This window comes from Notamacropus eugenii, chromosome X, assembly GCF_028372415.1.
Source record: "Notamacropus eugenii isolate mMacEug1 chromosome X, mMacEug1.pri_v2, whole genome shotgun sequence".
NCBI classification, from domain to species: Eukaryota; Metazoa; Chordata; class Mammalia; order Diprotodontia; family Macropodidae; genus Notamacropus; species Notamacropus eugenii.
Genome location: NC_092879.1, coordinates 56328765 through 56343653, shown reverse-complemented (window position 1 = coordinate 56343653; position 14889 = coordinate 56328765). Strand labels below are relative to the sequence as shown.

The window sequence follows — 14889 nt, the reverse complement described above, 5'->3', positions numbered from 1 at the left end:
GTTTTTATTCTCATTGGACCTCTCAAAACTCTTGTCTCTGCTTTCCTAGCTATTCCTTCTAAATTATCTTCAGAAATCATAAAGGAATGTATCTTTTAGCATAGATAAGCAAAACACCTGCATTAAAAATGTATGTTAAAGTCAAAGTAAGAAAAGCTCCATTTGATGCTATATAATCTAAACTAAGTAAACTGATCATAAATTACGCCTGTCCTAAAAACTCACTTTCCAATGTACTTTTTAAGACCTAATTAGTTAACTTAAAAAATATGTAGTCCAAAACAATAATCAAAGAGTTTGTAAGAGGGACCAGAGGGACTTCTGATGACTCTGTATAAAAAAACGGTGAATGCTTACTAAATGAACATGGGATGAGTTCAGTTATTTACAAACCTGCAAACCCTTCGGTTTCCAACATTCGGCCCTCAAAAATGCCCCCCACCCCATTTCCTTCTACTTACTAACTTTGCTTCTTTTTCAAATTTCTCAAGCATGTAACTCATAGGAAAACTGAACTAATTAGAATCTTTAGTTAGCTGGAATAGTCAATGGTAAAAAGGGGGAAAATTACAAGGAAAACTGATTTCCAGAATATACAGTGGATATATTCAGGTCAATTTCCTATACCTTATATGACTAAAGCTACAGTAATAGCAATGAGATGTAATGTTAAAAATGATGAGGCCAAGGAGCTTCATGATTCTCAGCTAGATAAAAAATTCACTGCAACATACTTATTAGGGTAGGAATATAGACGAACATTTCTTAGAAAGACTTGCAACAGGGTTAAAACACAAAAGGGTCTGTGCTGAACCCTCAGTTAACCAGAACACAGTACTACTACTCTATCCATGCAACTCATGTCTTCCTCTATGTCTTGCTTTTCAATAGGAAGCATCCTCAGTGTGGCCCCAACTAATTGGTTTTCCTGCCTCCAGTCTTCTCCTGTCTTCAACACATCCTTCTCATAGATGCCAAAATAATCTTCCTAGCACGTAGGGTCTGATCATATTGCACCTTTGCTCCAAACCTTTAGTTATACTAATATTGGCATTCAAAGTCCCTCATTATAAGACTCCCAACCTACCTTTCCAGACTTAATTGCAGACTCCTCAGTATGTAATCTATGTTTCAGCCAAACATGGCTACTCATCAGTTCTGCTATCTCATTCTTTCCTTTCTTGCCTCTGTACCTTAGCCATGCTGTATCCATGCCTAGAATAGCCTATGTCCCATATTTTGTCTTTTTCTCAAGGCCCATCTCAGGTATCACCTCTTCTATAAATTCTTCCCAAGTCACTTCTAGGTCTAAGTAATCACTCGCTTCTGGAACTTCTCATGACAATCTGTTTGTCCTTTTATGCACTTCTGATGTATTAACTGGGATTCGTAAATTGCATATTTGTTTTATTCCTCCCACCCATCCCCCCATCCCAATTAGACCATAAGCTCTGTCAGGAAAGGGCCTATGTCTGATTTCATCTTTGCAATCCTAGCGCCCAGCACAATCCGGTGCACACAGAAGATGCTTAATACTCAGTAAACAGCTATAAATTACAGAGAGAAAGAGTTATTTAGGTTATACATAACATGAAGCTTCCATATAATGAAGAATATTAGATTCTGGGAAAATAACAATCTCACTTCCCAGAAATATTTAAGAATGCCATAGACAATAATTTTATCAAGATCTGATCAATCCAATTTATGCCTAGAAGCAAAGGGGCAGAACTGAATCAACTTCTCTGTTACTCTCTGTTCTTGGATTCTAAGGTTCTGTGCTTTTTCTCATCTTGATAACCAGTTTGTCATTTATATAAGGTAAACATAATAATGATCCTATCACTTAGCTTCATCTACGGAAAAATGTACTTCTGACAGAATATGTTTTACTATCTTTCTCTGCAAGCCACATTTCTTAGCCAGGGTCAATGTCCAAGCCAAAAACCCCATTCAGTGTTTCTAGGCGACTGCTGCCACAGCTAGAGAATAATATGAAGAATGTCCAACTTACCAACAAGTTGCATTCTGAAAGTTTCTAAGTCCACTGTTTGGAACTTAGAATGAATTTCCCCAGCAAAACAATGTTGGCAAGGTAAGGTAAGGATTCCAGACAAGCTCACAAAGTTCATTTATTCCAGAGCATCTGATATATTTTCAATTAGTCTGGACCCATGATTTCACTTGTATGGGCAATTTCTGGCGTGGAAAATGCTTTCAGTGATACCAATAAGCAACACACTGGTCACTTTGAGCCAGTGTTCCCTGGAACACTGAGAGGTTAAATGAATTGCCCAGGAGCTCTCCAGTCAGTGTAGTTCAAGAGCACTAATAAGCCCTTGCAGAAAGGTAATAGTAACAGCTCAGCATTTTTATTTTTCAGGAACTCAGTGACTCTATTTGACACTCCCCTCCCCCTTTGCCCCCATCTCCTACGCAGTAGGATAAGGCACTATCCTGGGGCAGCTGAGTGGCCAGAGTGAGGAAGACCGATCTCAGATTCATACTAGCTGTGTGACCCTGGGCAAGTCACTTACCTATGGGGTATAATGGGGATGATAATACCACTGACCTTCCAGGGTTGTTGTGAGGATCAAATGAAATAATATCAATAAAGTACTAAGCCTAGTGCCTGACATGTAGTAGGGACTTAATAAATGCTTGCTCCCTTCTTCCCTTCTCTTTAGCTCCGAATCACTGCTGCCAGAATTCATGGCCTGAGTCAGCATAGGGCAGTATGGATACAGAATACAGAGAATACAGTAAAGTAGTGGGGGTTCCCACTGTAAACCTACCTTGGACTGACTCTACCAGCACTTTTTATTCTGAGTGCCTTTGGGATTGGCCCGTTTGCTTTGCCCTCTACTGTCAGAAATATACTTAGGTGAGATATACCTTTGAATAGACAAAAGATCACCTACATTTTCAAGACAGTACCAAATTCAGAGGGTTTCCTAGGGTAGCTGGGGATCTTAAGTAACAGTCATGTTACTTAATACTCAGTAAGTATCCTAGCTTTAGAAGGGATCTTAGGAAATCACCTAGTCTACAGGTTAACATGGGCTCTATGAACTTGTTTTATCAATATCTTGCTATATTTCAACATAGTTGGTTTCCTTTGTTATCCTATGTATTTTATGCATTTAAAAACTTTCTGAGGAGTCTACAGGCTTCATCAGACTGCCAAAGGGTTCCATGACACATACAAAAGTTTAGAACCCCCAATCTAGTCCAAACCCCTTATTTCATATAGATCAGGAAACTGAGGCCTTGAGAAGTGAAACATTTTTTTACAAGGTCACACAGTGACAGAACTGGGGCTAAAAGCAAGGCCTGTCAAATCCTAGTCTGATGATCTTTTTACTCCATGGCTGCTCCCTAAGAGATCACCACTAGGCTCTACCAGTGACATTGGTGCTGTGGAACAGGGAGAATGTAGAGTAGAGAAGTCTTGCCTCACTATTTATTCTTTTCCCTTTGCCTGTCCTGAAGAGCCTAACCTGAAATGAGTACCAGATACCACAGTGTACTGGAAGGAGTGCTAGATTTGGAATCAGAGGACCAGTATTCAAACTTGGCTTCTGTCACTTTCTACTTCTGTGACCCTTATGAAGCAATTTAACCTCTCATCTGTAAAATACGGGGGTTGGATAGGTGAACTCTAAGGTCCCTTCCAGTTAAAAATCTATAATCCTAAGAAGCAGGGTCTGGAATAACACAGAAGGCAGATGAGGACATCCCAAGTATCAGCAGCTGAGAAGAAGTTATTATGGGGACACCCATTCTTAAGAGGCAGACACAACTCAGGGTCTCTGCTCCTCTTAAGCTTTGGCTGCTTTCTCCACTCTGGATACCCATCTATCTTCTTCCTTTCCCAAAGGTGCCTGAGCAATACCAGGTGCAGGCCGTTTTAGAAAGCAGCTAAGCTCAAAAGCCTTTGTTCTTTTCCAGAGGTAATTGCTTTCAACTGGCACCCATGCGCCTAGAAACACAGATGAACAGACAGCCTGCTGTGCTGACAATAGATATGAGATGAACAGGCAGCCTGCTGTGCTGACAATAGACATGCTCACATGGTGAAATGTCTCACACAAAAAAGTCAACTTGGGGGACTGGGGGAAGAGGAAGCTGCTATTTATCCAGTTGATCAATTACACAGATGCTCTGTACTTCTGACTGATTTTGGCCTTTTTATTGCTCACTGAAGACTAAACAAAACAACTGTACTTTGTCAATTTTGCTACTTGCCAGCACTTCAAGGTTTGGTGGAAGTAAAGAGACTTTAAATTATATGTGGAGTTTAGTTATCTGGGCTATTCCCTGGTTCCTTATAACAGATACTTGAGAAATGAGTATTCTAATTACTATGGGAAGGGGGTGAGAGGGTGAGAGAGAGAGACAGAGAAAGAGAAAGAGACAGAGACTGTGTGTGTGTGTGTGTGTGTGTGTAGGAATAATATTTTATTCTTACCACATATGGGATCAACAGTATTCTCACTAATATTCAGTAGCTACTAGTGGCAACACATAAGCATCAACTAACAAGCATTTATTAAGCACCTACTACATGCCAGACACTGTTAGGGGCTGAGGTTGCAAAGACAAAAACCAAATAGTCCCTTGCCCTTAAGATGCTTCCATTGAGAGGAAACAAGTACAATTCAGTAAATACCATGTAACTGGGGTAGGGAAGATTAGCAGATGGAGGAGGGGGAATAGGTGAAAATCAAGAAAGGACTTAGGTAGGAAGGGTTATTTGAGTTGAGCTTTGAAGGAACCCAGTGAGAGATTCTAAGAGGCAGAAGTGAGGAGTACATCCGAGGCAAGAGGGATCACCTACACAAAGGCACAGAAAGATGTAGGAAATTGAGTGTTGTGTTTGAAGAATGGTAATTAGGCCACTTTGGCTGGATTGTAGAGTGCATAAAGGGAGTACTAAGCATAAGACTGGAAAGCTGGAGGAAAACTGGACTGGGAAGGGCTTTAAATGCCAAACAAAGGAATTCACATTTGACCCTGGAGGCAATAGGGAGCCACTGTTGTTTTCTGAGCAGGGGAATCAGGTTTTTGCTTCAGAAATATTATTTTTTGAAGAATGGATTGAAGAGGGGAGAGCTTAGAGGCAGGAGACTATTGTAACAGCCTAGAGGAGAGGAAATGAGGGCATGGACTATGGTTGTGGCTGTGCAAGTGGAGAGAAATGGGTGGATGCTAGAGATACTGTGGAAGTAGAATCAATAAGATCTGAAAACCAGAATAGCATTTAAAAGGTAATACCTTGTCTTTTATGCCACACCAAATTATTCGGCACCACAATATACTTGTTTAGTAGGCAGTGGTCAGTCAGTCAACAAACATTTATTAAGCACTTACTGTGTGCTAGGTACTGGAAATACAAAGAAAGGCAGACAGTCCCTGCTCCCAAGGAGTTCACAGTCTAACGGGGGGAAGACAACATGCAAAATATGTACAAAAAAAAATGTATGTGATAAATTAGAAATAATCTCAGAGTAAAGGATGCCTTGTAGAAGGTGTGATTTTATCTGAGCCTTGAAGGAAGCCAGGAGGCAGAGATGAGGAAGGAGAGAGTTGCAGGCATACATAACATGCTGGGAGTCAGAAAATGGAGTATGTTATTGTGCAAAGAGCAAAGAGGCCAGTGTCACCAGACTGCAGAGTATGTGGAAGGGAGTAAAGTGTAAGACTGGAACGGGAAGAAAAGACCAGGTAATGAAGAGTTTTAAAAACAAGAGGATTTTATATTTCTTCCTGGAGGGAGCAGGGAGCCACTGAAGTTTATTGAGTAGAAGTGTGTGATATGGTTAGTATTATCCTCAATTTACCCTCAAAACATAGAAGTTTAATGACTTATGCAAGGTTATAAAGCAAGTCAGGAACTAAGCTAATATTAGAACCCAGACCTCTTGAAGAATGCGCAGAACAAGGACTTCCTTAGCCTGTGACAACCACATCCCCAAAATCATGAAGTCATGATTTTCTTCCTTTTATCTCATGAAAAGATAAAGTGATTTAAAAAATGATTTATGGGCCACTCTACTAGGAGCCTGCAGCCCCAATAATTTCTTATGGTATAATGTCAAGGCCCTTATACTGATTCACACCATTTACAAGATTGTAGCTATGCTGTCCTTAAGAACCTCTGATGTCCCCTTCACATAGAGAGGTCCAAGTAGCTAAAATTCTCATTAAACTTAACTGGAGTGAAAAAATGTGGTGCCTCAGTTAACAATGATAGGAATACAATGCCTACTGCAGCGACTTAAGGGTTCCTGAAGTTAAATAAAGTTGTGGCTACTTAGTCCTGGTGATGGAGAATAAGTCATCCCAAGTCATCTTTGAGTTAACTTGTAGTGAAAGTCACTACAAAAACCCGAAATATGGGACTTTCCAATGAACTCTAAAGTTCAAAGGGGGCATGAGAGAGACTTCAGTCTTTTAATGTTCTCTATTTTCAAAAATGAAATCAGATTATAGAAAATGTTTTGCTTTTTGAATACTCAGGACTATTAGTATCTGTATTCTGATCCTAACAGGAGGGACTAAGGAGAAAAGACCTACCACCATTCTCTCCACCAAAAGTAACTTCCTTTGACTACATCTCTTAAAATTGCTATTTCCTAATCCCTCAATAGGGTATTTTTCTTGCCTCATCAAAATACCTGGCTGATCATTATCGTGATTATCTCTCTCCTTCCATCATCATTTCATTTTATGTCTATTTGTTTGGATTCTGAAACAGACCTTAGATGACAAACTAGACCACGCTTCTATGTAGTTAACTCTGTCTTTAAAACAGTGAGATGACAGCAAGCTAGAAAAGTGCCTTCAATAATTCAATGAGCAGAAGGGATGCAAAAAATGAGATGAAACTGCCCTCAAGGAGCTTACATTCCACTGGAGAACAAAACATGTACACAGATAAATTAATGTGAAGCAGTGTCACAGGGTGGGGGAATAATAACTAGGCAGACTCAGAAAGGCCTTGGGTAGGAGGTGGCACTGGAGTTAAGCCCCGAAGGGAGCCAAGGATCCCAAAGGGCCGAGGGGGAGGAGGGAGCATTCCAAAAAGGAGGGCCAGCCTGTGCAAAGGCACCAGAGTGGGAAAGATGGAATGTCATGTACAGGATATAGCAACAGGCCAGTCTGGTTGGAACCCAGGGTGTGTAGGGGGGAGTAATGTGAAATCAGGCTGTAAAGGAAGGCTGGAGTCAGCCCATGAAGGGCTTTAAATGTCAGAGGATCTGGTGTTTTATCCTAAAGGCAACAGGAAACCACTGAAGTTTCTGGGGCAGGGGAATGCCATGGGCAGATCACTGCCATGGGCAGACTGGAACTTCAGGAACACCAATCTGGCAGCTGTGTCTAAGATAGACTGGAGAGGGACACTGGAAAGGCACATTCAATCAATCAATTTACTTTCAAAAAACATATTTTGCTAAACAGACTAAAACCAAGAAATACTCAAATGGGAGAAAAATCTTTTGAGTAAAATTTTCAAGATTAAAATAGAAATGACTTGGAAACATTTCATCATTTCAGAAATTTTAAATGAGATAACACTACTTTCCTACAACAATGGGTAACAGCAACTTCCCAGTCATCTTACTGTCAGCAGAACTGCTAATTTATTACACTAGTATGGCTTCAGTGAAATTTCCACAAAGTTCCCCAGAAGTTATTAAAATCTTAAACAGCTAACTTCACAAATATTACCTGATATCCTTCACCAGAAAATCATGCTTTTTTGTTCAATGATAAACATCTTCTTAGTAAAACTATATTATCTTTCTCATTTGTGTTGGTCACAATAATTTTATGAGATCAAAATACATCAGCATTACATGATGGGGAAAAAGAAATCACACACAGACCACTTGTTTAATATAAAAAATTTTGAACATTACATCAAACTAATCAGTTGGCTAATTTTTAAGTATACTTAGTCTATCCCCAAATTCTTATTGTTTCTGTGAACATGGGAACACTATACCCATGTGAATAAGCCATATGTACATATATATACACACACATATACATATAAATACATATATAATATATATATGCAAAAATCTTTTGCACTGCATTTGGTTATTTACCATATCGTGGGTTTCAATGGCCCATAAAAAGGCTGAATTTTTAAAGGGCACACCATAACAAGCAAATAATTTCATACACTATGCAATGAGTAAATTTCATCTTTGACAGTCCATACTGACTTACCAGCTTAGTGCCTCTTTTTATTTCCTTTTGAACATCTTCAATAGAAAATCCACCAAGACTCTCATTATCAGAGTGTGAGGTCACCAATGCAGACGAAAAAAGCTATAAGTTATACAAAAGACAACATTTTAAAATATTCTTATATTAAAGCATTACAGTAAAACCCAACATGGGAACATTTCTAATCAAAACGGTGTGTTGTCAGTTATATATGATTTCCATAAAGAGTTAGTTGAGATTTTAACACTAATTAATATTTTCGTAGTCTAATGAATGACTTCTTTTTGTATTTTTACTGTACTTACCATACATTTGTGATGTGCTGCCACCTTCTGGTTTTCAGATATCAATAACTGTCCACATTCTTTGTCTCTATTAGATTTACAAAAGCCACATTTGCGCTGTCTTGTAGACCCTTTTTTCTGTCCAACTGAGCTTGACATGATTTTTAAATTGCCTTTAGAATGCCACTTTAAGTCTCAAAAAATGCTACAGAGAATAAAAAAAGGCAACAATTGTTCATTTCATCTTAAAATTGCCTCCTTGTTTAAATTCTTTTGTATTTGCCATATAATTAAAAAAAGACACTCATTTTGAGAAATCTGTCTAATAAATTCATATCGAAACACAAGATGCAACCACAATCAAAAAGCACTACGTATGAACACTTCCCAGATAAAGTTGACAGAAATAGCTCCTGAACTACAATTCTAGAATCTTAAAATCTGGAGGAGGACCTATCACTTAGCCCAATGGAAAATAGAAAATATTATAAATGTGTGCACAACATCTCTACTTGACCTATATGTGTATGATAGAAAAAAAATAAGTCAGTGTCTTTTGACAGAAATATAATTTTTAAAAAAAGCAAATTTAGGTGCCCCTGGGGGAAAAAAAGAACTACAGGTCATACTATACAATGACAACCAAAAAAAGTATAATTGACTAACATTCTGTATTCATAATAGTCAGAAGAGAGTTAAGGTTCATGTCTCAATAAAACAATGAAAATGAAATAAATTTATCTTTTCTTTATATAGGCTTTCAAAGACAAGGAAGCAAGTCACAGTAACGTTAATTAGAAACTATTTTTAAAAGGTGTGAGGGGAAATGGTACAAAGATGCAGATCTATAATTTTATAGGCAGAGAGACCAGCAGAGCCTTCACTTACAATCATATTGTAAAAAAGGGATTAATGGTAAACATCTCATTACTCCTTTTCCCAAAAAGGGCCCTCATTACACTATGATTATTACACGGTTACTAATCATAACAACTTTCCTGCAATTGCTTTTTAATAACTCAAATTTTCATTTCTAAAAAAATATATTGAATATTTATTTTGCAATTACTTTTACATCACTGTATTTCTTTTTTATGGTAAAGTAAAATTTAAGTTAACAATATTACACTAAAAAATTTAGGATTTTAGAACTTGCTGATTTATACATCAATACTGTAATCTCTTTCAGTGACTCACAGCTTTGTTGTTAATTAGGTAGGCCTTAGGGGTAAAATATGACAGTGACCTAAATGAAGAAACCTCAACAGTAATAAGTGGAAAAATTTTCCAAATGAATCTTAATTTTAATTAAAAGAAAATAATGATAGTAAATGGCATAGAGACAAAGGGAAGAAGGGAAAAGTATCCCATTTAGAGCCCCAACTTCATTGTGGAGAAAGCATTCAAGATAAGTCATGACTTTGAATTACATTAATTTTCTACAATCTCAAATCCAAAAGCATGTATAATTTTACATTTAGTTGAACAGTTCAGGGTCCACGGCTTGCTGAATACATAGCATATCCTATGTAACTTCATTCAAGAATTTTGTTTTTAAAATAATCACCATTACTATATCTTATCTTTTGTTGAAAGGCACTTGTCCACCTATGATTACAAGACAGTTGTATTTTTTGGGGGGGGGGGGGAGAGTGGCAAATTTACTTTAATAAACTGCATTTTCCATCAATATCACAAATTAAAATATTATATCAAATGGTAAAGTATGCCAGAAACAAATTTTTTTATGTTTTATTTGTAGTTTTCTTTTAAATTTAAAACTTGAACTAATAGTTTCTGTTTTAAGAGCTTTAAATCTAACTCACTGCCATCATAATTTTTAAAATGGCATTCCTAATGATTTATAAAAAATGTTTTATTCATGGCACCATGATATACTTTGAAACTGATGGAAATCAATCCTAAAATAAAAAAGAATTTAAAAGAGAAACTAAAGATGTATTTTCACATTTGCTCATGCAAGTACGTGTACAGCTGCTTTACCCTGTTTATGTATAGCTGCCAAAATCTTTAAATTATCTATCGTTGACAAATATACAAAACATCAAAATTTAGAAACTACTTCAAGATTTTCTACCTAATGATCAAATTCTAAATCAATTTTTTTGATCCCAAGCAATCATTCTAAAACCACCATCCTATATTCTCCATATTCACCTCCCAAAGAAAGAATGCTACATTACAGATAGGCTTAATCTGTATAATAGACATTTTTGTTGAATTTAATTTTTAAAGTAGTTTCTATAAGTTCCCATCACTGGTCATAAAATGGCGTATGGCAAATAAAAACTTATTTTGGGTTGTGAGGAAGAAGATCTGGAACTGGAAACAAGTGACTACCTTTTATTCTCAAAAAGGTAACTCGTATCTAGTTTTGAAGTCAATTTCATGACTTATGAGTTAATTTCATCGTCATAATCTAGATAGCCTGCTGCTCTTTGTATCAAAGACGACAAAATCTGAAATAGTAAACTGATGGCACAAATTCAACTGATATAAAAATATTGATAGATTAAAAAAGCACAAAACTAGTTTAGATTCACAAGGAGAAAAATAGGCAAAGTATGGATCAAATGAATTAAGTTATTTTACTGAAATATGAAATAAGTGGGATTTTCCACCCTAACTTGAATACTTATGTGTGCAGATTTCATTAAAATTTTTGTAGCCACCATGTAAAACCTGGAAAGAAGTTTATTGAGGAAACAACGACTCCCCAGCAATATGCCATAAAATACAGATTTTGAGCTCATAGTGCTACATTTGTGATCTCTACCTAGGAAGATTTGGGGGTTTGCCAAGAACCTATATTAAGGGGTTCACAGCCAGATGGAAATTTATTTTTGGTCTGTAAAGCTTTTGTGTATGTGTGCATATGAAGCTCAAAGTTAGATGCTCTCACCAGGCGATTGAACATTTTTCCTTAAAAGTTTTATTCTTCAATGTCCTTTTAACTGTTTGCCTTACAACTGTTTACTGCAAAACATCTTTTAAATGTCTGGAACATAATTAAGAGCTAGATCAGTTACAGTAAAGCAAACCAATGCTTTTGTGATTTCCCTAGATCACTGTGTAGCACCCTGGTACCGCAAGTAAACCAAACATCAAGGAGAGCATTCAGGAGCACAGCATCAGCTTCAAGAGCAGAGAATCAGTTCATTCAGTGCCCGAGAATCACATTCAGTCTAATATTTATTTTCAGTGCAATTAAACAAACATTTATTGGACTTTTACCATATGATTTTTTGGATTCAGATGAATTAGAAATCTCATGAAAAATAAAACTGTAGGGCAGATAGGTAAAAGCAACATGTAAATGTGATTGTAAGATCTGCAGCTACGGGGAAGCTGAATTCGGAGAAAACTTGTGGGTTCGAAAAAATGTGCTAAATGAATAAAATGTACCGGAAGGGCCTTTGAATTTGGAGGGCTGGTTAGTATCAGATTTTTCTTTACTGTTTTCTGCAGTTGCTCAGAGGGCAAGTGGGAGGATTTTCCAGTTAGGAACCCAGAAATACAAAGGGAGTCCGCAGCAGCCCCAAATGCATGACTGAGGGAGGGAGAGGGAGAGGGAGAGGGAGAGGGAGAGGGAGAGGGAGAGGGAGAGGGAGAGGGAGAGGGAGAGGGAGAGGGAGAGGGAGAGAGAGTGTGTGCGCGTGTGATTTTTTCGGAGGAGACAACAATTACAACGTCTCACATTACAGGCGTTCGATAGTTATTTTTTGCCCGGCTGCTCCACTCCTGGACAAAAAGAGACGCTCAAAAGCACAAGGATCCCAAATCAGGCGCCTTTCACTCGATGCTACTTACCTGAATAGCGGCCCCTTTTCACTAATTACACCTCTTCCCACATTAGGGCCTCGAGGAACTCACGAAGACTTGCTGTGAATCCGGACAGAAGGATCCCCCTCCCCCAGCACCCTGCTCCAGTTCCCCCTTTTCCCCTAGCTTCCCTCCAACTCCCCTAAAACGTGGGATGATCCCTGAACGCTTAGCATTAGTCAGGACCTCTTCGATTCACCTATGAAACTAGAACCTTCCCCCCAATAGTTTCTTTTCATTTCTCCTTCCCCCGGGCCGGCCCCTCCCCCACCCGCCCCCCTACCCCCCGCTCACTCCCCGCAGCCTGGGACCCTCCCCTTCCCAAGCGTCCAGAGCGCCCCAGGTTCTCCCTCCAAAAAGGCGAGCACCCCTCAACCTGGCCACCCGTCCTCCCCACTCCCCCGAAACGCCCCCTTCTCTGTTCCCCCTACCCCTGGCTGGGCCCCTCCTGCAAGAGGCCGCTAAAGCTCGGTCCCGGGGTCCTGCACAATGCGGCGGAGCCCACCCAGAGTCCCTCCGCAGCAGGGGCAGGGGCGGCGGCCGCCATCTCCTTCTCCTCCAACTCCCGGGAGCGGGACTTGGGGCCTCGGGGTAGCCACTGCCGGGGCGCGAGCGGGTCGGGGGGCAGGCGCGCGCGGTCAACTCACCGACTGGGCCCAGGAACGAAGCAGGGCCGGCGGAGCGGGCGGAAGCGAGCGGGAGCTGGCTAGGGCGGCGGGGCTTCTGCGGCGGCGACTCGGGAGCAGTTCGAAGCCGCCGGAGGTTGTTTCCTTTCATTCGAGGAGAGACGGGGCTCCAGCCGAGCACCCTGACGTCGCCCCCCCTCCCCTCGCACGCAGCCGACCCCGAGTAGCGTAGGCACGTTCCCGGCGCGCCGGGAGCCCCGATTGGTCGCTGAGGCACCTCCTCCGGGGCCGAGTGGCGCGGCGGCGCATGCGCGGGAGGCGCGGCTCGGGCGGAGGCAGGGCTCGCGCCCCCCTTTTCTGCCGCTCGGCTGCCGCCGCGGCGCCTAGCTTGGGCCCGGGGGCGTTGCTTTGAGATGGGGCCCGGGAAGAGAGAGGAGAAAGGGAGGGAAAGCGAACCCTTCCTCATTGGCGGCGGGAGGTGGGGGAAGAAAGCCAGGGTTGGGGCTGTAAACCGTGTGGGGCGGAGGCGGGCCCTATCATTCAAAACACTTTCCCTTCCATTTTGTCCTTCTTCTCACACAGCATCTCTGCGGGGCCTCTTTTTTTGGGGCCGCCTCCCGCTGGGGAAATCGTCTTGCTTCAGGCTGTCCCACAGTTGAGGGTAGAATCCAGGTGGCCCAGGCTCCCCGTAGGACCCATTGCTTTAGGGATCAGCCCAGGGGCCCCACAGGTTGAGACTTAAAGCCAGAGAAAGCCTCACAATGTCTTGTGTCTCTAAAGATGGCAGGAAGGAAAAGGCTTTGAGGTTTTGGGGGGTTGGTTTGATTTCCTAGTAGTACAGGAGTGGGTTTGCCCTGGTAATATCTCGTGTATCTGTTCTATATTTTCCTTATTCCCCAGTTTTGACGTTTAAGATTAAACTCCCAGAAGAGAAGATCTATGCTCTTTAAATCATGTCGTACAGTATTTGAGATTAGATTAAGTAGCAGCGAGGGTTTAGGATTTTAGAATTTGGGAACTGGAAAGAACTAAAGAGCTGTTGATTAACAAGTATTAATTAAGATCTGCTGATTAACAAGTGTTAATTAAGGGCCTACTATGTGCCAGGCACTGGGATGCTGGGGATACAAAAACAAAAGTGAAACAGCCTCTGCCCTTCAGAGAGCTTTAAAGGAGGGAACTGGGAGGCAAAGAAGAAGATTCATGGGATAATAGATTTGGATAAGAAAGGAACCTCAGAGGCCATCTAGAACAACCACTTCATTTTACTCGGGCTCGAAGTTTAATTGACTTGCCAAGTCACACATTAAGTAATAAGTAGCACAGTCGGGATTTGAATTCGGGTATCCTAGGCTCCAAATACACATACTGCTTAAAGGAACTGGAAGAAGTCAAACAACTCTGCTGACAGATTCCACTACAAAATCACGTTATCTAATCTTAACTGGGGCTCTACTACAACAAAACAATCCCCTTTCTCTTCCCTAATTGGGTCTTTATCACACTCCCGGCCATGGCTATTCGAAAACATTTCCACCTCAGACTTCCCTCCACCAACCCAGTTGAAGACCTCAAATTATACTTTATGGAGAAAATACAGGTCATTCATTATGAGTTTTCCTCTTCTCTCTTCTTCCTTCTTTTTCCTTCTTCTACATCTCAAAACCCTTTGACATCATCCCCCATTCTCCTTTTCTCCAGTCTTTGATGAAAATGACTCAACCACACAACAAATTCCTTTATGTACTTTTGATCACCTCCCTTTCAGAAATTTTCAGCAAATTGCCCCCTTCTAATCTTCAATCCCTTCCTATTTACTGGTTCCTTTCTTGAACCTTACAAATAATCCCAGGTCTCCTCCATTCATAAGAAACCCTCACTTGACCCTACTATCT

At 40.4% G+C, this 14889-nt stretch overlaps 1 protein-coding gene across 1 annotated transcript in view; it reads right to left on the bottom strand.

Annotated features, from left to right (window-relative positions):
- Positions 1-13269, bottom strand: part of PHF6 (PHD finger protein 6) — a 35784-nt gene extending 22515 nt beyond the window's left edge. Inside the window, exons 1-3 of the mRNA XM_072626528.1 lie at positions 13016-13269; positions 8547-8730; positions 8242-8343 (exon numbers count right to left, since the gene is read on the bottom strand). Coding sequence (XP_072482629.1) covers positions 8242-8343; positions 8547-8684 — 240 coding nt within the window. The 5' untranslated portion in view covers positions 8685-8730; positions 13016-13269. The remainder of the gene's footprint in view (positions 1-8241; positions 8344-8546; positions 8731-13015) is intronic.
- Positions 13270-14889: the final 1620 nt, after the last annotated feature.